This window comes from Arachis stenosperma, chromosome 9, assembly GCF_014773155.1.
Source record: "Arachis stenosperma cultivar V10309 chromosome 9, arast.V10309.gnm1.PFL2, whole genome shotgun sequence".
In the NCBI taxonomy this organism is placed as follows: Eukaryota; Viridiplantae; Streptophyta; class Magnoliopsida; order Fabales; family Fabaceae; genus Arachis; species Arachis stenosperma.
Window position 1 is genome coordinate 3,681,971 of NC_080385.1, and position 23,190 is coordinate 3,705,160.

General features: G+C 29.3%; 3 protein-coding genes across 4 annotated transcripts; 2 read left to right on the forward strand and 1 right to left on the reverse strand.

Annotated features, from left to right (window-relative positions):
• The first annotated feature begins 3,438 nt into the window (after positions 1–3,438).
• LOC130948868 (serine/threonine-protein phosphatase 7 long form homolog) lies at positions 3,439–4,940 on the forward strand. Its single transcript, XM_057877741.1, has 4 exons — positions 3,439–4,145; positions 4,220–4,310; positions 4,416–4,625; positions 4,743–4,940. The coding sequence occupies exons 1-4, from the start codon at positions 3,439–3,441 to the stop codon at positions 4,938–4,940; spliced, it is 1,206 nt and encodes a 401-aa protein (XP_057733724.1).
• Positions 4,941–6,295: 1,355 nt separating this feature from the next.
• LOC130948869 (uncharacterized) lies at positions 6,296–9,517 on the reverse strand. The gene is made up of 3 exons (XM_057877742.1): positions 8,929–9,517; positions 7,212–8,204; positions 6,296–7,116 (listed from the first exon to the last, which is right to left on the reverse strand). The coding sequence occupies exons 1-3, from the start codon at positions 9,515–9,517 to the stop codon at positions 6,296–6,298; spliced, it is 2,403 nt and encodes an 800-aa protein (XP_057733725.1).
• Positions 9,518–11,344: 1,827 nt separating this feature from the next.
• LOC130951463 (probable LRR receptor-like serine/threonine-protein kinase At5g63710) lies at positions 11,345–15,419 on the forward strand. 2 transcript variants are annotated; one of them, XR_009073982.1, is made up of 10 exons: positions 11,345–11,718; positions 12,215–12,317; positions 12,449–12,676; positions 12,869–12,969; positions 13,517–13,594; positions 13,689–13,754; positions 13,854–13,924; positions 14,020–14,163; positions 14,552–14,706; positions 15,184–15,419. XR_009073982.1 is itself a non-coding variant. In XM_057880110.1 (9 exons), the coding sequence occupies exons 5-9, from the start codon at positions 13,726–13,728 to the stop codon at positions 15,187–15,189; spliced, it is 405 nt and encodes a 134-aa protein (XP_057736093.1). In that variant the 5' UTR covers positions 12,045–12,317; positions 12,449–12,676; positions 12,869–12,969; positions 13,517–13,594; positions 13,689–13,725; the 3' UTR covers positions 15,190–15,419. The 2 variants fall into 2 exon arrangements, 1 of the variants encoding a protein (XP_057736093.1); XM_057880110.1 differs by lacking the exon at positions 11,345–11,718 and having other exon boundaries at positions 12,045–12,317.
• Positions 15,420–23,190: the final 7,771 nt, after the last annotated feature.

The following is a 23,190-nucleotide window of genomic DNA, read 5'->3' on the forward strand; positions in this document are numbered from 1 at the left end:
GTTGGTATCCATTTTTCTTTACTCGTTCCTTTATGTTGGGCCTATTGTATGGGCCTTCATCTTTATTCCTTGTTTCATAATAACGGGCCAAACAATTTTTCTTATGAAATGAATGCATCTATACAAATCTAGCATAAGCCAACCCTCAACTCACTCGTTCACTTAAAAAAGTTTTGAGGATTTGAATCTTATTTTGTATATACAAGTAATTTATTGATCAATAATAAACTCTTAAATAAAATTTAAATTTACAATAAATAAATTTTTGATTTGTCAAATTAAAAAATACCATAGATAACAAAAAAATTCCTGTCAAAACCCAAAAAGAAAATTGTAAGAACTTATTAACTTTAATTTTTAGAGTTAGAGTTCTTGAAACACACTTTTTTATTGAAAATGCTATTTATCTATGATGTTGCAAAATCCTAATATCTCCCTCTGACCCAAAAAGAGAATCTTAAGTTTTTATAATAATTTACACCTACAAGGTTTAAAGGAGACAAATCCAAATAATTTGTACTGAATTTTGGAAATATAAATTTTGTAATATATATAATTCTCACAACCTAATACAACCTTTTATTTTAATAACACATTTTAAACATTAAAAATGCAAATGGCACCTTGTTAATTAAATGACCATTTATTGAGAACGTGTTGGGTACGCTGGCAATAGTATTTTATTACTGTTGATGATATATAATTATTTAAATAAATTATTACGTGAGTCACTCAGATAAAGATGTTTAAAATATTTTTTTTAAAGATATTTTTAGTAATTAAAATTCAATATATATAATCGATTAAATTGTGTTATTTTAATAAATCTAAATTAATTATTTTTTTATAAAAAATATTAAAATAATTCTATTATAAAAAAATAAATAAAATAATTCTTATATATATATATATAATTTTGAGAATCCTAAATCCTAATTTCATGACGGCATAAAGAGAAAAGAAGGGTTAGGAGGATTTAAGTTGTCAAAATAATAATAATAATAATAATAAGAAAAGCATTTTAGTATTTTTTTTATTAGGGATATTATAGTCATTTTTTTATAAAAACAATATTAATTTAGACTGGTTTAAGATGTAATTCATCGATTTTTTTGTCAAATCAATTTATCTAATATAATTTTAATAAAAATAATACAATTTAATCAATTATATGTATTAAATTTTAATTATTAAAAAAATATTTTTAAAAAAATGTTTTAAATTTCTTTATTTAAGTAGTTCCAATTATAATTGTGGGAACGATGAAGTACATACATGTTTGTAGCAAAGGAAAGTTCTATTTTCAAGCCACTTAATTTAGAGCAACTTTTGCAATTATATAATTTATTATTATTTAGAAGTTAGAACAAGTGCAGATTAATAAAATGATTTTGTCAAAGATGATAATATTATAGCATATATAAAAGAAAAGATTCTTTAAAAAAAAAAACTACAGCTAATCACCCCATAAAGATATAGTTGCTCAAATTTGTTAATTTCAGAAAGAATAGAACTAACATCTATCAAACAACGACCATTGGACTCTCGTAAGTCAATATATATATAAGCAAATCTCGTCATTGGAATTTAGAAAATTATTTAATAGTTTTTTTTATTTTAATTTTTTTTATAGTATCTCCCTATCAAATAGGCTAAACGCGGCTAATGATTAATTTATTATTGATACGAGCTCTATTTATGAACTTGTAGTAGTCAATAACTTAAGTAAATGAATGAGTTAATAATCACTCCATCAACCTAAGTTAATTACTTAATAATAGTTTATAAATAATATTATTTATTGGATTAAACATATAAAATGGAAGTAGTTTGAAAAAATATCACTTCGCAATAACGTATATTGTGAAATGGTCTCGGTTTTGCGAAAATTAATTCAAGTTTCGCAATAAAAAAATTGCAAAATAGACAATTTTTTTCCCTGTGCAAAATAAGTTAAAATCGCAATAATTTAGCGAATATTAAAAAAAATATATTAAGAAATATAAGAAGTTAATAAAATATTTGTATAATATGTACAATGAAAATATAGGAATATTCGATTAAGTGGGATATCATATATTTATTATCTCTCGTATTCGGATGATTATTCTGAATAATAATATATTAATTATTTGAATATGGTGCAATTAGCTGGGGATCGGAAGCTGAGAATTGAAATTTTGATAAAGACATGTTTGTATGTACAGTATTTAATTTTGATATGGAACTATGAAAGGTGTTGAACCGGAATATAGGAAGGGAGGGTGTTGAACATGGATGTGGTGTCAGGAAGGAAAGGAAATCGGACCGTGCGAGAGACCACCATCAATTCGGAGAGTACGAGTTGTGTGTGACCATCAACTCGGAGGGTACGAGTTGTGTGTGACAAAGCGGAGGGTCCGAGTTGCTGCATGTTGGACACGCGGCACTCAGACGTTGCTCCCCAGACGGTGCCCCACATACAAGGTTGGTGGATGCGAATTAAACTCTCACCATCCGAGTTTCACCTTTGAGCCCTCACTTTCCATTCCCAAAACTCCATTGCTCTTCTTCATCCCTCTGTTGTTGGTGCTTTGCATGCTGGGGAGAAAGGAAAGATGCCCAAAAAAAATAAAACGAAAGATGTTGATCGTCCTGAGTTGCATATTATACACTATCTCAGTGTGCCTGATTATGTAAGTTTGTTATCATTTTTTTTAATTTTTATAATTATAATTATTATTGTTAAAATTTTAGTAGTTATTATCATTGTTAGGATCTGAACTTAAAAATATATATAGAATAGTTAGGAATAATTTTAATTTTTTTTAATTTTTTCACTATTTCTGTATGAAATTTATTATTGTTAGTATGTTAATGGTTTTGCTGTATAAATTGGCTTGTTGTTATTGTTGTTGCGGTGATTAAAATAAAAACGTAGGATTTTTTTTTATTTGTTTAATTTTTTTTGTATAATTTTCAGGATTTTGTTTTTATGATTTTTAGAATTTAAGAAGTGAAATATTATTAAAATAGTTAGAAAATAAATTTTAAAAATAAACAAAGAGTGCCGAATTGTTAATACTTTTTGGATACAGTATGTTTTTTTTTGAATAAATTTATAAATTCTTAATTATTTATAATTGTTACTGTATTAGTAAATTATTGTTGTGGCTACAATAAAATAATAAAGAGGTGTAGAAAATGATAAATAAGAACTGCATAATAATCGAAAGCGTGTTACTTTAATTAATTGTAATTATCATTATAAGAGATGTTAATTAATTATTATTGTTAACAGAAAACGAATTTAAAAAGATATTTACGATAATTGTTAATGTTTTTTAAAATTTTGAAATATATGTTTAAATTTATTTAAGTAATAGGTAACATGTTAATATTTAAGCAATAGTGTGTGAGTTGACTAATGACTTGTTTTGTTTTTTTTAGAAATTAAGAATGTTGACCTGTGACCATCCACTTCCCCCGGATCGGTACAACAATCGGGTGGAAGACCACTTACGAGTTACTGGCTTCTATCATGCATCTCAAATTGGTGTCGTACAAAATCAGAAAGCACTCGTGAATGCTCTAATAGAACGGTGGCACCTTGAAACACATATGTTTCACCTTCCAATTGGTGAGTGTGCCGTAAGTCTTGAAGACGTGGCTCTAATTCTTGGTCTCCCGACGGATGGTCTTCCAGTTACTGGGATGACAATGAGTAGCTTCTCAGCGTTGGAGGCAGAATGTTTGCATCAATTTGGAGTGGCACCGAGTAAGGTAAAGTGTAGAGGATGTTGTATAAAACTGACTTGGCTGCGAGACCTAAAAGAAAACATTCAGTTGACTGATGACTTAAGTATACAGAGGTACGTGAAGTGCCATATTATGTTGCTGATCGGGACGATCTTGTTTGGGGATAAATCTGGGGCAGGTGTGCACTGGAAGTTTCTACCCTTGCTTCGTGACTTTGCCAGTATTGGACATTATAGTTGGGGTTCGGCTTGCCATGCACACCTCTACAGGGGGTTATGCAGGGCATCTCGTTATAATTGTAAGGAAATAGATGGTCCAATAACACTTTTGCTTGCTTGGGCTTGGCTCCGACTGCCATATCTGTCGCCGATCCCGAGAGAGCCCCACAGCTTTCCATTAGCCAACAGGTAATGTCATGTTACAATCTACTCGTAGCTTTACATTTTAAATTCAGTTTATCTAATTGAATATGTGATATTAGGTGGCGTAACTGGGAGCGTGGTGATCGACGATATAGGTATTTGAATCTAGCTCACTTTAGGAAGGCCTTTGATGAACTCCAAGAAGGTCAGGTGTGGTTTACTTAAATATTTATGATTTTGGGTCATTTTAATTAGGCATTTTTATTGTTATTGATGTTCTGGGTTGTATTCATGAGTATCTTTTATTTTTCCCAGTTTGTGTGGGTTGCGTATGCTGTGGACCGCGTGAATCCGAACATAATTCCTCCTGAGATTTATATGCAATCGGTTGTGTGGTCTGCTACTGTTCCGTTGGTGTCATTTGAATGTATCGAGTGGCATGCTACCGACAGGTACATGCGACAGTTCGGTTTCGTTCATGAAGTACCTCAGCAGGAGCAGAGTCTTGACAAGGCGCATGGAGAAGTACTGACTGGTCCTAAGAATCTTAACTGGGCCACAACACCGACTCATTCAAGTTGGGTTATGCATTGGACAAACAGGTATCACTACGTTCTTTCTGAGCTTCCCATGCCTTCATAGCATCCATTGGAAACTTATATGTACTGGTACCGGTCAAAATATGGTAACCACTTGAACTTGTCGAATCTTGTGGGTCAAGAAAGTGATGACGATAATCAGGATATGGATGAGGGTAATCAGGATATGGATGATGGTGCTGAGGGTATGGATGAGGATAGTCAGGATGGGGATAATGACAATGAGGAGCTGGAGCCATAGCCAGTGCCGCCTCCTAGTTCGAATCCAGTTCCACTAGAACAACCTCAGTTTTCAGGCCAGTATGTACCTCAGACACAGTTCTCCCCGTCCGTTCCAATGCCGCAACAATATTGGGGTATGTCACAGTTTGAAGCAGGAGAAGGAGGTTCTTTTAGTCAGTTGCTTGAGTTCATGGGTGCAGATGCTGGACAAACACAATATCCCAATCAGCCTGATTTCTTGGCAGGTAGGTATTCATTGGATGCAAGGCTCCCGTGCCATACCTCGTCGGTCGCTTCTGGAGGGTTCGTATCTGTCGATTCTAGTAGAAGTGTAGGTGGACGCGGAGTTCTTAATAGTCAAAATCCTAACCGTGTTGACATGGGACCACTTCAAGAAGATGATAACCCACTCGAGCAAGAGACTAATGCATATCTAGTAGATAACTCGGATGACGAGGATGATGATGACGAGGATGAAATAGAGGAGTTCGATGAGGATGAGGAATCCCGCAATGATGATATTATGCTTCGTATTTTCCTTTACATATTCGATTTTATGTTCATTTTGTGTTCATACGTGGTATCCATGTTGGTTTGAGTGCATTAATTTGTGTTCATAAGTGGTATCCATATTGGTTTGAGTACCTTGTGTTACAATATTTAGTTGTTATCATTAATTTGTATTCATAAGTGGTATCCATGTTGGTTTGAGTACCTTATGTTACAATATTTAGTTGTTATTATTAATTTTATTTTTCTATTATACAGGCGGGGCACAAACTCCGGATGACAAAGGCAAAGGTTACAATCTGAGGATTGATCCACCACGTCGTAGCGCTAATCGCTACACGCCGTCTGTGTTAAAAAAGGCCGCGAAAAAATGCAAGAACTTCGTGAAAGATGTAAAGTGGTCAATGAGAAAGTAGTTGTGGTGTAATAGTCTTATTTATGCCTTAAAAAATGTCTACAATGTCTATGGTTATTCGCATGTGTTGGGCATTATGTATGCATGACTTGTATCATTTAGGGTTTAGGGTAATTATGTATTAATACTGATCTGGAGTATGGTTTGTTTAGAGTAACTATGTATTAATAAATTTGGCTACGGACTATGTTTTAGTAGATTGTTTGTTTAGAGTTTTTATGTATTTATGAATGTATTGAAGGGATTAAATATGTCGACTATTTTTCTTTATGTCAGATTATAAAATGTTACAGATGGAGAGTAAGGCTGGGTTGCCATAGTTTATAACACAACACAGAACAGGTTACATATAACATACTTGCTTAATTCAAATTCACAACTCATGACAAACCATATATTGCCACATAGATAATGTCACATACATAATGTCAACGCAGAATAAGAATCTACTAATGCTCTCTATTGGCATTTGCACCACCTTGCTGACGGCATCTGCCACGGCTGTGCCCCTCAGCCCCACAAAGTGTACATCGCCTAGGCCGACGTAACATCCGTGTGTCCATCTCGTTCAAGAATCGCGTCATTTTTGGGCGACCTTTCCCGAGGCGTCTCAAGAACGGATTTGGGATGAACCGAGGTCCGTTGTAAGCAGGCCATGTAGTAGGGTTACCTAATGGCCTAAACCTTGCTCGGTACACCCGCCGAACTTGGTCCATCTTATACACATCATGAACATACACTTGCCAATCCAGTCGCTGGTTGGCACAACATGCAAACACATGTCGACATGGGATCCGGTCCACCTGGAACTCACCACAGTCACATCGAAACCCACGTAGGTCCACTGCAAACTCCATTCTACTTGGCATCTCACGCACCTCAAAGACCTCGTTCTGCTGGTCAAAGCAACTAACCTGAATGTTTCCTGACGCAAGTCGGTTTGCATGCAACTTCGAGGTAACGACATCGGAAAACACATGGCCAGCATTAATCCGGGCTTCCGCTTCCGCTCTTTTTCGGGTAAACAACTCGTTCAGCCTGTAGAATGTTGCCTTCACAAGGGCAGTCACGGGAAGATTGCGTGCACCCTTCAATACTGAGTTGATGCATTCCACTAGATTTGTCGTCATATGACCCCATCTATATCCACCATCAAAAGCCAACGCGTACTGTTCCCGGGGGATTCGGTTTAACCAGTCAGTGTATGCCTCGCCCCGTTCTCGTAAACGTTGGTAACGCACCTCGTACTCACGCACCGTCCTCGAATATCCTGCAGGATAGAAAGAAATTATTGAGACAATATTGGTGAACACACTCATTCAATCGAACTCTGATATTAAATTAATTAGCTACTCTGATAGTTACCTATGTTGACGACCAGTTTCTGCAAGTACGGCGCTTTGAATTTCCTCAAAAAATTCGACTCTATATGCCTGATGCAAAACATATGAAAGGCTCTCGGAGGTGACCAAGTCCCATTACTCCTTTCCACAGCTGCATTTATGGATTCGTGACGGTCGGATATCAGCCCCACACCATCCCGAGTGACAACGTGCTGACGAAGGTTACTCAGAAAAAAGTGCCACGCATCTGAAGTCTCTCCCTCCACAATTGCAAACGCAATTGGGACGATATTGTTGTTGCCATCCTGTGACACTGCCACTAGTAGACAACCCTTGTACTTTCCGTACAAGTGAGTCCCATCGACCTGGACAACTGGCTTACAATGTCTGAAAGCTCTAATGCAGGGGTAATAACTCCAAAAGACACGATGCAATACCCGAATATCAGTCACCAAGTCATCACCTTGATATGCAGGCATAGTCTCAAAATGAACAACAGCTGACGGCTCCTTGTGACACATGGCCTCAAACCATATAGGCAACGCTTCGTACGATGCCTCCCAGCCTCCAAATATTTTTTCCACTGCCTTTTGCTTAGCCAACCATGCTTTCCGATAGCTAACAGTGTAGTTGAACTTTGATTGCACCTCTGCTATAACCGATTTTACCTTTAAGGCGGGGTCAGCCTCAACCAACGGCTTAATTGCTTCTGCAATCGTTGTTGAGTCCAGCTTAGAATGATCCTGAGAAATTGTTGCTCTGGTACATGTGTGACTGCCATTATACCTCCTTATAACCCAACAGTACTTCCGGCTGATCATGCTAACCCGGATAAGCCAATCACATCCTGACCCATACTGTATACACTTCGCATAAAATGTCAACGGCTCAGACTCATACACCCGATAATCTACGCTTCTTCGTATAGTATACTCTTTTATCGCCTTAATAACAGCGTCCCTCGAACTGAATTCCATCCCAACGGCAAATTCACCATCTGCGACAACAAGAATTTCTGCGGACAGCCATACAACAAATTTTAGAAACATAAATATTTAAACAATCGAAAATAAAGGTAAAACAAATGATGACTACATCAATTATAATAAAACCCTCCAAGCTAATTATTTTTAACTAATTTACTAATAGATATTTATATTCAACTAATCAACTAACAGATCCTAATTTTAATTAAACTAATTTAGTAGTTATATTTACTTAATTAACTAATCAATTCCTATTTATATTCAGTTAAATTTAATTTAAAGAACGTCAGATTTAACAAATTTTAATTTACCTAACTTACCTATATTGACTTAATAACTTCGAATTTAACCAATTTTAATTAATTTAATTTACTACTTATACTTACTTAATTTACTAATCTTTGCCTATTTATACTAACTTACATTTAATTTAACTAAATTTAACCCGGTTAACAAATTTTAATTTAACTAACTTACTTATATTTACTTAATAACTTTCAATTTTACCAATTTTAATTAAACTAATTTTCTAGTTATATTTACTTAATTTACTAATAAATTCCTATTTATATGGACTTAATTTTAATTTAACTAAATCTAACCAATTTAACAAATTTTAATTTAACTAATTTACTTATATTTACTTAATAAATTCCAATTTAACCAATTTTAATTAAACTAATTCACTAATAAATTTCAATTTATAATTACTTAATTTATTAAATTAACTCATAATTATGGAGAATCACGTACCAGTATTGATATAATCCGGAAACTCCAGAACATGCATGGCTTCCAAATCCAAAACTCGCATGAATGATGGCTCCTCAAACGGCACATCGTTTGCCAGAGCAGTTGCGACATCAGACACATTCGGAGCGATAGCTCCGTCACCTGGAACCTCATCTCCATCTGGACCAACAACTTCGTAGTTGCTTTCGAACTCTTCCTCGCTATCATTATTGTAATCCTCCCGTAGAATATTACGATCGGCCTCACATTGCTCAAACTCCACATACAACTCGATGAACGATAGTTGTCTCCGATTTTCAATATACATGGAAAACATATCTTGCATGCTCACTTCGTCCGTTACATATTTCGTTTGAAACTGGACGAATCCACCAAACACTTGTATAGGATTTCTGTATAGAATACATGATATCCTTCTTGCCCTCTCAGAATCAATCCTTTCACATATCACACCCTTTAACTCTTCAAATGAGATTGTAAAAGGAATCACCAGATCTAACGGATTCTCACAAACAAATGTTACTCCTTCAGATGTTTGTAACAAAATCTGACCAAAATAATACACCTTCAATAACACTCTATCACTCATTTCTCTCAATCACATTAACAACCTCATAAACTTGAGTTTCAGATTTTTTACTACTTTACTAAACAAGAAACGAAAGAGATGAACTAAAAATCAGAGGACCGTCGAAGAAGGAGAAGAAGACGATGCGAGAGTGATTGCTCTGATATGCATTTTCACCAACTTTATTAAAGTCCCAACCAAATCGGACCATGCGATTCCCTAACTGAATTCAAAAAAATAATATAATAAAACATGTCGGACCCTCCGATTTCACAACGCAAAAAAAAAAAAAAACCATCAACTCGGATGGTCCGATTTCCATCATCCAAAAATTCATCATCTCTCCTTCCGCATATCGGACCTAACGATTTGTATCAAAACACCAAACTCAAACAACTCGTACCATTTGAGTTGTAGCACCTGACATTAAGGACAAAAGCTGCCCCACAATTGTGTATTGCGCTCCCATGCATCCATATCCATGTAACACACACAAAGGCTCCATATCAATAAAAATGAGCCTATGTATGTATGTAACTCTCAGATTCATACTTTATAATGGAAAACAGCACTAATAAGTAATAAGTAATTAATAACTAATTAACCAATCAGACAAAATTCAATACTATGACAATTCAATCATTTTCGTGAATCCTATATGTAAGTTCCAATATTGCTCACCGCCAGAACTATTAAGATATTAATGATCGAGATATTGTTTTAGTCATTGTCTTTGTTAATTTTTGTTGTTAGAGGTTGTCTTTGTAATATATATATACACCATACCTCAGAGAGAAAACAATTATAAAACGACCACAAACTATACATGTGCATCTATACTAAGCTAACCATCTATTACAAATAAAGTATTTATATTATTAATTAGGTACCAAGCTTATTTCGGTGTACCTATATATTTTTAGAGACGATAATAATGATATTTATTGTTAAATATGGTTTATTTTTTTTAAATTTATAATTAAAATTTTTTTTGAAAAAACTATGTTTATTGTACATATATTTTTATGTACTCATATATACTATTTGTAGATCTATATACTATTTTCTAGACATAAAAGCGCGTGTCTCAAAAAAACTTAAATAGAATTAATTGAGGGTTAGACGAACTTGTCAATTTTTATAGAGTTCGTCAGGGTCCAACAAACTTATTTAAATGCCCAAAAAAATCATATTTAGAGAATTAAAATTCAAAACTCATGTTTGAGAAAATAATAATTTTTTATTTTATAATTGAAAAAAATTCTTATTAATTATTAGATATATAATAATTCAAGTACCTATTTTATCAGTTTAAATTTAAAAAAAAAATAATTTTATTAGTATCAAAATTTTGATAATATAAAAATCTATTGTTCAATTTTTGTTTACTGAAAATAAATTCTTTCATTTATATATATTTTTGTATTAATTTAAATATTTTTAAAAAATTGTTTCATATATATTACACCTATATCAAATTTTTTTTACTATATGCTCATCCATTTTTTGCGGTCCTTTTCCTTGTCGATATAATGAGATTTGCATGCATGCTAGACGAGAGTGACTTGAACATATATATCACATTTGTATATGACATTTTATTATTTATTTGCTTTTGTATTTCATATCAACGAAGAGGGAAAAAAAATTGGCACTCACGCATCCACAAAGTTAGTGACAGAACTTGAAACAAAATTTTGGGGGTCAGATAAAAAATAATTATTAAGATATTTTTTATATGAACCTCATTTAAAATAAATTCGTCTAACCTCACTATAAGATTTATATATATTTGTAGGTATTTTTTAGAGGGGGTTTTTAAAAACCTCTGTAATTTATTTTATATGTGGCATTTTGATAAACTCCCACTAAATACCTAACAATAAAATCAATTACCACATAATTAAAATTTTTTCAAAATCCAAGAAACACTCGAAGAGAAATAAGAGAAGGGTGAGAGCTCACCGAAACCCTAAGCTCACTGTAGACATCTCCACCGCCGTCTCCATCGCCGCCGTCACCGCCGTCGCGGCCGCTAAAGTTAATCTCCTTTCTGATTCTGCTATAAAGCTACTGAGATTGAGCTAAGGCGCTTCCTTCATCAACGCGTTTTCAGATCTAATTGCAATGCCCAAGCCTCTGAGATCGAGAGAAATCGCTTCTTCGGTTAACTCTCCTTGGGCAATGACGCTCGTGTTCTCCATCGACATTCTATCCTTTCTGTACGCTCTTCTTTTCACTCATTCTCAATTTCTGGTTCTCCCTCTCTTTTAACTTTTTATTCATTTTCTTTGTTTTTAATTCTCAGATTCTGCATGATTTGTTATGTGATATAGCATTCGATGAGTTTTATTATCTATTGATTGATAACATTGTTTCAAATTCTCAAGCACTCCAAGTGTTCGATGAATTGTTTATTCTCTTAATTGAAATCCTGATAAATTGATTTGCTAATTTTTGAATTTTGATTTCACGAAACTCTTTCACTTTGATAATAATGTATATATTTGAAATCCTGATAAATTGATTTTATTTAGAAACAGCTATGTTGCTTGAATCTTAGACTACAGTGAAAATCCATGTGAGCATGAATAACTTTACCTTAAATTCTCTTGTATTTGTGTTTATTGTTCTGTTCTCATCATTTAGCCTTTGAGGTGAAAAATAAAAGAAAGAAAGAAAGATAAGAAGAGATACTAAGTGTTTGAGACTCTACAGAGGCTAGATCCTTGAAGTACTGAAAAACTGGTTAGAGAAGAGCACTCAAGTTGTTGTCACTAATGACGAGCGTATATTAGGACTAGGAGATCTTGGTTGCCAGGTAAACATAGATACTGATTGTGGTTTCTTTCTTATTTAATTTGAAGTTTGTTGTTTGAATTTCCCATCATCAATGCATCTCTATCTAGTTTATTTTGATATATTAGTATTTGTATATATTTTATTTTGCAGGCTGTTGTTTTCACAGATATTAGTCTTGAGAAAGCTATTAAGTTCAATGATTTTTGCCACACTCATCAGCCTCCTATTGCTTGTATCAAAACTGAAGTTAGAGGTCTTTTTACAGAGGAAAAGCCAGTTCTGGACTCGAAACTTTGGCATGCATGTGCTGGTTCCCTTGTTTCTTTACCTGCAGTTGGGAGCCATGTGGTATACTTTCCATAAGGTCATAGTGAACAAGTATGTTGAAATATGATATTATTATCATTATTATTATTATTATAAAGTGATGATCATTTTTCTGGGCTTGAAGATTGTTTCTTGCCTCTTGTCTCTCTATCTTGTATTCTTGTTGCCTTAGCTTAGCATGATCTGATTTAATCCTCTTGGAAGCTCTAATTTAACTAGGCTGATTTTTTCTAATTTTTTCAGGCGAAATTTCTAATATGTTTCAACTTAAATATTTTTAAGTTGGTTGATATTTCTGAGTGTATTGAGGCACAGTTATCCAATCACAGATCCTGATGTGGAAGGTAATTAATTAAATTTGTCCACGTAAGTTAAATTCTTAACGAAAAATTATTAGGATTCTCAGTATACATTATAACTCTTACACTGATATATTAATTGAATTAAAAATTGTTAACGAGTGTTATAATAAAATTACTTTAACCTATGTGGCATAAATTGATTGGAGTTATGTTACTCTTAGAGCACCTAATAACAACTCATTTTCTATAAAGATACGATTAATTCATCCATATTTATATTAACACTTATCAATTTTGGATGTTCATATATATATATATATATATATATATATATATATATATATATAGGGGAAGCATTGATTGAATTTTTGAGGGCCCTCAATGATTCCAATAATCAAATTAAAGATTGGAATAGTTTTTTTGTGAGCCCCTGCTATAGTTGGTCTAATGTTGATTGTAGCAACAAACATGTTATATCTCTGTAGGTTCACAATCTGTATATATATTCTTTCTTTCTTTTTTTTTTGTGTTCCCTTTCTTTTTCTTATTTGGTTTTGAGTTTTAACAATGCATTAGTTGCTTCTTGCAGGAACTTGGCATCAAAAGAGAATTACTTATCTGGACATATTCCAGATACAATTGCAAACCTTACTGGATTGGCAGAATTGTAAGAACACTATTCTTGATTACATGAAACTTATCCTTATATTGTATACACTATGACGCTTCTATATATTTTATAAATGTTTTTTACTTCACAGGGATCTTTCATCTAATGGTCTTACTGGAACTATCCCAATGCCACTCTTTTCAATTCCAATATTTAAGTAAATCTCATTACAACTTCATATACAACTTGTTGAGTATTTTCTGACTTTCAATTAATGTCCCTCTAATCTTCATTTTTATTGTATTTTAATTTTCAGTTTTTCGAACACACTTCTTTGTTGCGGCTCTAGCTTGGATCAGCCTTGTGCTTCTAAACCTTCACTTCCTGGTTTGTTTGCATAAACTTCTATGTTTTGTCCACATAGCTTTAACTAATGTTTAAGAAAGAAGAAGATGTGCTTATATTTTTCCCTCTTATTGCAGGTTCAACCAACAAACCAAAATTTGTAAAGATTGTTGGTTTTGCAAGTTGTGGTTTATTTGCACTGATAATTCTTGGGGCTATCTTTGTATATAGATACAATCACTTGCACAGACATAAAACTGATGTCTTTTTTGATGTTTCAGGTAAGGAAAAAAAAGCATTCCCTTCAATGCAAGTTTCTTTTCTAATAGCACACATTAATAACAAGTAAACCACAAATTTATTTGCTAATAAAGTTTGAAATGCTGATAATTTCGTCCTGAAAGAATGAAAAGCACATGATACTTGAAAGGCACCACTTTGTAAAATTTCACATATCCACATTATTAAAAATGAAATTTTCACATACTAAAATTTTGTTAACTAAATTGTCAGCCTATAATATGCCTCTGTCAATTATTAATTAAAATGCAAAAAAACATTTGTGCATATATATGTATATGAATGATTTTAGATACCTTCAAAGCATCATAAATGTGATGGCATCTAAAAAACTTATAACAGAAGTTAAGTACCTTGTGAAATTTGCAGGTGAAGATGAGAGCCAAATTTTATTTTGGCAACTGAGAAGATTTTCATGGCATGAACTGCAACACGCGACTAAAAATTTCAGCAAAAGCAATGTAATTGGCACAGGAGGATTTGGAAAAGTTTATAAAGGAGTACTCTCTTTTTTTAGTTCTCAGGTCAGTTTGGGCATCATGCCCAGTTTTTACTTTAACACCCTTTTTTTTGGAATATATGTATTTTCATAATTTTTTCAGAAAGATCAAATTTTGTATCAGTTAGTTATTAGTTGATGTATAAAAAATCTGGTATTATATTGTTGTTGCTTAGTCAAGTCTGATCTAATTCTATCTATTTAATTATCTCATCTTTATTGTTTAGAATATCATCGAATAGATGTACTTTTCACTATGTTAATTGTTTGTGTTTTATTTAATGATAACTTAGGATCAATCTCATCCTTGTGTATCTATTTTCTTCTCCCTTATTGTCAAGATTGCATTATTATTGGATTATGTTTATACTTTGCATCATTACTTCATTTTTAGTTCATGGATAGTAATTTTGAAGAGAGGGCAAACTACAACTATACAAACACTTATCTGTTTATATGTTATTATTTTTGATCTAGTATTGCTTAATTTGAAATGGCGCAGGTATGAGTTTCAAGGTCCACCAGATGCATTCTCTGCTTCAGTTCATGAATATAAAATACTCTCTAAAAGTCTTTTGGGATTGCATTCATATTTTCATTTTGAGATTTTTATGTAATTAGATGATATTGAAATATTGAAGTTGTTTTATTTGACTTTTTAAAGAAAAACAATAATAGTTATGTAGAAGAATATCATATGGAATTATGTTTGAAACTATTGACATTGCGAATTTTTTTATATATAGAGTTATGTCTTATATTGAGGAATTGTGTTATAAAAGATTTAGTTTTTGAATTTTGATATTAAAAAATAAATTTTTAATTTGAGAATATGTAAATAAGATGAGATTAATGAATGATTTGAAATTAAAAATAAATAAATACTTACGGGGTTTGTAGAGGTTTGAAAATCTCATAAAATAGTTTATTTTTGTTAAATTAAAAAATCAATTTGTGGGGGTTATAAACTGTCACAGAAGTAATTTAAAACTGTCACAAAAGTCTAATATAAAACTCCCACTAAACATATACAAAACCCCCACTGAATAAATTGTGGAGGTTTTTAAAAACCTCCACAAAAGACCTCGTGGCACCTCAAATTTTGGGGGTTTTAGAAACCTCCACAAACTATTTGGTGGGGGTTATAAACCTCCACAAATAGGAAAAAAAACCTCCACAAATAAACAAAAATCTTGTAGTGCCTTATCTTTTTGATTTGGGTGATATTGCCAAATTTAAAGTCGTTTTTCAATGTCTCATTTCAAAAATTTAAAATTAAACTTATCAGATGTAACTTTTTGAACTTTTAAAGGTTGTATCTCACTTTTTTCGTGATGCATTAAAGTAAAAGAACTATCTATAAGTGTTGATATTGTAAAAGTTATATGTTCTCCTTCTTAAATATTAGTCTTTCTCTTAAAAAATACATGAATTCTTTAATTTTTTATTATTATTTTATATAAAATTTTGAATAATATATATCCTATAAAATATATAAAGAAGAAGCTAGAAGAACAAATATTAAAATTTATAATATTTATTGAATTTTTTTTATTAATTTATACAAATACAATAATATTAATACTTATTGAATATTCTATTATTTTTTATTATATAAAAAATTAAATTAAATAAATAATAAAATATAAAATGATATTAAATTAAATAAATAAAAAATATCTAATTTTTTATATTTAAACTTAAAGATAGAGAAAATGTTACTTATTAAATTTATTAGATACTTTAAGTTATAATAAAATATTTAAGCCAATTAAATTATTTTTTATTTTTTAAAAAAATACTATTAATTTTTTTATAAAAAGTTTAGGAGGTCATACCTTATTTGAACTAATCTCCGCCCCTGCACAAAGTATTATATTCATTAGGCGTTATTTAAGAGAGAGTGAAAAGGGGATTCAAAGTTTTTCACAGTGTTGAATAGCAAGTTGCATTGCTAGAAATAACATCGTTAATTGTTCATTCAAAAACATTCTTTACCGTAATATTACTCAAATATATATTGTTATTATCTAAAATATTTAAGTTAGTTATATAAAGTATATAAATAATGAGTAATGCTAGTTAATCAATGACTTTTTTGAACAACATAAATAATCTATCTAAATTTTAATATTAGAATAATCATCTACACATCTAATAAAATAAACATTTAATACATTCATTGTTTATATTGTTTAATATTTTTCATATACTTTTCCATAAATAATTATCCAGGCTAGAGCCTCTCTATTAAAGGTCAGATTGAATCAAATCCATGTTGGAATAAAACAAGCATAATATATGTAATTTAAAAATTAAATATGGATATAAAAAAATAGATATTGGAATGAGTAGATCGAAGACGGTGTGTATGTAGGGTTTTGTAGAAGCAAGAAACGGTGGTGTATGTGTGTTGTAGCATGGAGTGTAGACAAAGACTAATGATGATGAAGTCATCGGAGATGTTTGATTCGAAATTGAAACATTTATTTCATGTCCCAACTTGCTCAAAATCTATGTTCTTTGCACCTTCTCCATCTTATATTTTAAACGTGTCAATGAATTGAATCAACTGCTTACTACTCCAATAATTATAAGATTGAAAAACGGGGTGAAATGATTTTCATTCAGAAAACGATGAATGTGATAATGAGTTAATAATTTGGAAGAATAATTTAGCAGAGATGAATATGGAAGATTATGATTAATTAATAAACCATATGCATGTGGCTTGTGAGAATTGATCAAAAGGGTTATGGGAAGAGTTGACCATTTTTGTAGTAGTTAATTTAATTAGGTCATATGTACAATATTACTAATTTTATAACGTCACATTCTTCATATCACATTGGCTATAATTAATTAATTAATTTAGTGTACTTTTTAATGGTTGCTATTATTATTATTATTATTATTATTATTATTATTATTATTATTATTATTAAAGTTTAGCTAACATGTGCCTCAAGGACACATAATAAAATTACAAATTAATAAAAATGATTACAAAGTTCTTACAATTTATACTGGTTAATGTGCTAATAAGCTTAATTTCTGCTAATATCTTTTATCTATACGGACAATTAATGTTAATCTTAGTAATTATGAGTTAATGATAAAATTAAATTTTGAAAGATGAGTTATTTTTCAATTTTATTTTTAAAAAATTTTATTAATTAAATTAGTTTTTCAATTATTTTTGTCCTTCTTTATAGTCATTCAATTAATTATTTCCGTCAACGATTGATGATATAAAATGTTATTTGATACATACATGATACCTAGTATGTCCAATTGGACACTAAATAAATATTTTTATAAAAATTTATCAATTTAGTCTATTTTTTAAATTGAAAAACTATATTCTTAATATAATCTAACGATACTAAATTGATATATTTTCATAAATATATTTGTTCAACGTCTAATTAGATATGTTAGGTGTTATGTATGTCTATATCATTAATTGTTGACAAAAATTGATATGTGAGTGACTGAAAGACAAAAATAATTAATTTATAATTTTTAAAAAACTAATTTAATTAATAAAATCTTTCAAGAACGAATTTAAAAAACAAGTAATCTTTTAGGGACTAATTTAATAATAATAATAATAATTTTTCCATAGGGCATTTTTGGTGAGATAACAAGTGCTAAAATACTTGAATAAGAATGAAAAAAAAAAGTCACGTTAATTAATTTTCTCTATGCTACTTTAATTTATTATGATGATGTAATTATTAGTCAATAAGTAAGAAATAAACAATTACGGTAAAGATTATTCCATTAATTATCAAGTTTACATTACCAAAAAAAAAAGTATGTATCTCAGTGCATAACAAACCTATTTAAGATAATTAATCAACCACGTGATAATATGAAAGATCTAAACAGTTAGAATATCGAAATCCCTTGCCTAAGTTAACCATTTACTAACTCAAATTAAATGATCGATCATGTGATCAAGACAGTGTTGAATTCTCATTTTTTAAAGGCATTATGGCTATCGAATCTTCCATCATTTTTTCTTAAATTATGTCCACGTTAGTTTGATGCATTATGGAAACCAACCCCTTAAAAATAAAAATAAAATAAAAAAGATAAGACTTTTCAAGTAACGACCTTTAATATTATTTCTTTATGAGTACCATGGTCTTGCTAATAAGTAGCGTCTATTGATGCATATAATATTTTAATAGAAAATTATGTAAATTTATTTTATATATTTTTTTGAAAAAATTATATATTAAATGTATTTTCTATTTTGTTAATACTAAAAAGATTAAAAAAAACAAAATTTATTTTATTTAATATTTATTAATTATTATAATAATTAAATAATTAATAATTAATAAATATTAAATAAAATAAATTCAGAGGGATTTTGACAATTTTGTTGGTTACTTTCTCTTTTATATTCAAGACATGCCAATTGCTTGGTACATAATGGAAAGTTTGGAAACCAAACATGAGGAGGGTTCTTTATTTTTATTTTTTAAAAAGACTTTTCAAGAAACCAGCTCAATTATTTTTCTTTTGCAAGTAAACATGTTAGACTGTAAGAGTAGTGACAAATTGGACAAAAAATATAAAAAAACACCCTTACATGTGGGAATTTTTTTTTTATAAATTAAATAAATATAATAATTATCAAAATAAATAATTTAAAAAATATTTACCAAAATAAATATTCCTCTCTTATCTCATTTATACTGTAAACGAGATAATTTTGTATGTATTTCGTTTACAGTATAAACGAGATAGGATAGGTGAACCCGACACGTATATATTTCATTTACACTGTAAACAAATATATGAAAAATATTTATTTTGGTAAATTTTTTAAAATTATTTATTTCGGTAATTATTATAATTATTTTATTTATTAAAATAAAAAACCTTACATGCAAGGCTAATTTTTTTTATATATAAAAAATATTAGTATTTTTATGAAAAAGTAAAATTATTTTTTTACGTGTTGAACACATGATAATATTCTAGTTAATACGTGAGGTATATTGAATAATTTTTACAATACTATAATACATTTTAACGGTCAATATTCAAATAAAACACCATTTATTAAAAATAATTTCTGTACATGAAAATTTGGTACCCATCAATTCGTCAAAATTAAGATGTATCTCAAAATTCAACAAATATTTTTAAAAATATATTTATAAATCGTCTTTCCAAATTGGAATCTTATGTTAGCCACCATGATTTCTTTAGACCCATTTTATTTTATTAGAAACTTAATTAAGAAGATCCATCTTCTGCTTGGTCATAATTAAACAACTTCCTAGTTTTCTTGATTTGTCCTATACCTTTTGTAATTTCGAGGCGTGAGAATGATTATGTGTATGTGAGACAAATGCTAATCATAATGAAAACTTGCTATTACTAATTATTTATATTCCCGGGGTCCATTATAAAATGTTATTACTATTAATACTTGTCTTTTTTTTCCCCAAATTAAAATAGCAATTAAATAAGACTTCCATTCCACAAGCCAGTGCTACTGTTCATGTCAGTGTCAGTGGTTGAATTACAGCATTAAAAAAAACATTATTTTGTAATATTATTGTACCATATATAGTGTTTAATTACTAAAGTGGTAATGCATATGTATGGCGTATTTGGAATAATTAACAATATAAAAACCACTAATTATAAATTACTTCAATTTGTGTTGAAATTAAATAGTGAATTTGATATTTTAACTTCCATTATATACAAGAATCCCAAAACAACAATAATTCATGTTGAAGTGTCGCATCCAATGAATCAGGGACGCTTTGTTTAGTTATTATGTATGCGTATCGGATATATTTTAGACACGACACTCATCGATATTCGTTCAATATACGTATTTACTATATTTAACTGTGTCTTAACAAAAAAATAAAAAAAAATTTTGGATATATTTGGACACACATAAATATCATCATATATCAACGTGTCCAATTTTATTCTTAACATATATTTTTAAAATAAATTTAGATTTAATATATATTATTATTTATTAAAACAAAAAATATTTTAAATATTTGATATAATTAAAATAAAATATTAAAATATCATTACGATTTATCTAAAAAATATTTTATATTTTAAATATATATGTATTTTCGTATTATATAAGATTTTAAAATTTATATGTCAGTATATTTTATATTGTGTCATATTCCGTATCTATGTTAGTACCTGTGGATCATACGTCACATCTAATAATACATTTCAAGAGCTATGTTCCTAAGTCGTCCTAATAACTCCTAATACTCACTAGATCATTTACATTCCTATAGCTAAGAATATTATTAGGCTTTATTTCGAGTTGTTAGTTAATTCTTAATACACACATGACACAACTAAACAAGGCAAGCAAGAAAAATGGTAGAAATTTTCTTCATCTTTTATAAGAAACTATAATTAAGACCCTAATAATAATGGGTCTGTTGGACAATCAAATTCATTCCTAGTATTATTGCTACCTATGGTAGAGATATGGCCTATTATTAGATATGTTCATATTCCTCATTACTCATAAGAAAGGACATAATATAGGATAAGATTCTAATTCCTTCATTATCATCCTAACAAGTCATATTATCTAAAACATTAATGCAAAAAAAAAAAAAAAAAAAAAAACCTAAGAGGAAGACAAGGAAAACCAAAGACAAGGACAAATGGTGTATTAGTCTTTGTCCATGCTTGTGGAACACCAATTGGCTGTGGATGTTTTATTATAATTTATAACTAATAACAAAAGTGAGTAATTACTTTTTTGAATATTAAAGTAAGGTAAAAACTCAAGTGCAGTCGATTTCACGTTAACTTGATAATTGAGAGTGGTTAAATAATTTAATTGATTTGACTAATTTTTATCTAATTATTTTCAGCTATCACCTTCATGTAAATTTTCACCTTAAGATAAATATGGTTTTCTTGATTTTTTTAACAAATAAATCAACGTTAGATTTCTACTCTTATAAAGTAATTGTCTAAAAATATAAATAACATCGTTCTCTCAAAAAATTTGCTTCATCCGAAAATTAAAAACACATCGAAATGATTCCTAAAATATGCATTTTGATATAAAAAAAAAGTCTTCATGAATTACAATATTTTTTGATAAATTCTATTCAATTTTTTCTAAAATAACATGTAATTTATTTTTTATAATGTATCAATTTTTTATTAGTTAATATTTTAATTTAATTATTAACTATATTAATAACTTGAGTTGCTTAAATTTAACTAAAATTGATATTTTAACTATAATAGAATTAATTATAATTAACTTATTATAATAGATTATTATATAATTTTTAAAAATATTAATAAACAAATTTCTCTCTTTCAAATCTTTTTTCTATCAAACAAAACAAAAAGCGTAGGCATGATATATAGATATTTAATTAACTACAGTGGTAAACAAGATTGAATCCAAAATCAGGATTTAAATATAAATATCAGTAATAAAAAAGATAAAAAAAAACTGACTCTTCCATAACTTACATTATAATAGTTTTTATGTGGGCTTTTCTCTTTTAAGAATGAAATAGATTGCCGTTGAAAATAACGAAGCTAAAAACATAAGAAAGTTTAAAGTGTGAAAGACATATGTATGTTGGGGGAGAAATTTGTTTGTTAATATTTTTAAAATATTAACTAATAAAAAATTAAAATATATCATTTGGATAAGTTATATATTATTTTTTAAAAAGAAAATTGATAAAATTCACGTATTTCCTTTTAGAAAACTTTCATCTAAAATTAATTTTTTTTGGGGGCTAAAGTTTTATTTTTACTCCTTTTATTTCATATCGCAAAATTGATCAAATATTTGAAAGGGTCTGATTATTTACAATAATTATGTTGAGTTTTAACTCGGTGTTGTATTTTATTTTTTAAATAGAATTATCTACATTTAAATCAATTAAATTCAACAATTAAAAATTAGTAAATTGAAGATGGATAATATTAAGACCACTAGCTAATTCATAAATTAAGACCCTTATTACTACACTAATTTCTCATTAATCATTTAGTTGGCATATTTTCTAAAATAACATTATTTATACATAAAATACATTTAAAAAAATAAATATCAAAATAATATCAACTAATTTAATGAGAATAGACTCACACATAATTATTTTTATGTGAAATTATTAGTTAATAATTATTAAATAATTTAATATATTTAATTAAATAATTATTTTAATAATTTTTAATTAATAACTTTATATAAAGTTAAACATTTCACGTAAATTTTTATTTTTAAAAAAGATAAAAATTTATTTATAATTAATTTTATAAAAAATTAATAATTAAAATTTATTAGATAATAATTTAATTAAATTTATCTGATTATTTAATAATTTTAACTATCAATTTTATATAAAATTATCTGAATTTTTACCAAAATAAAATATAGAAAAAGAAAAAGAGAATTTGAGGGTTGAGGCCAACGGCAACGGACACAAGAAAGGTGAGATGTGGA

Bases quoted from the DNA above. Each gene is read 5' to 3' on its own strand.
- LOC130951463 (XM_057880110.1), top strand. From the start codon at position 13,726: ATGCCACTCTTTTCAATTCCAATATTTAA. The intron at 13,755-13,853 runs GTAAATCTCATT...TTTAATTTTCAG, and splicing joins TTTTCAATTCCAATATTTAA to TTTTTCGAACACACTTCTTT. The intron at 13,925-14,019 runs GTTTGTTTGCAT...CTCTTATTGCAG, and splicing joins TTCTAAACCTTCACTTCCTG to GTTCAACCAACAAACCAAAA.
- LOC130948869 (XM_057877742.1), bottom strand. From the start codon at position 9,517: ATGAGTGATAGAGTGTTATTGAAGGTGTATTATTTTGGTCAGATTTTG. The intron at 8,205-8,928 runs GTACGTGATTCT...GGCTGTCCGCAG, and splicing joins TCCGGATTATATCAATACTG to AAATTCTTGTTGTCGCAGAT. The intron at 7,117-7,211 runs GTAACTATCAGA...TCTATCCTGCAG, and splicing joins GAAACTGGTCGTCAACATAG to GATATTCGAGGACGGTGCGT.
- LOC130948868 (XM_057877741.1), top strand. From the start codon at position 3,439: ATGTTGACCTGTGACCATCCACTTCCCCCGGATCGGTACAACAATCGG. The intron at 4,146-4,219 runs GTAATGTCATGT...ATGTGATATTAG, and splicing joins AGCTTTCCATTAGCCAACAG to GTGGCGTAACTGGGAGCGTG. The intron at 4,311-4,415 runs GTGTGGTTTACT...TATTTTTCCCAG, and splicing joins ATGAACTCCAAGAAGGTCAG to TTTGTGTGGGTTGCGTATGC.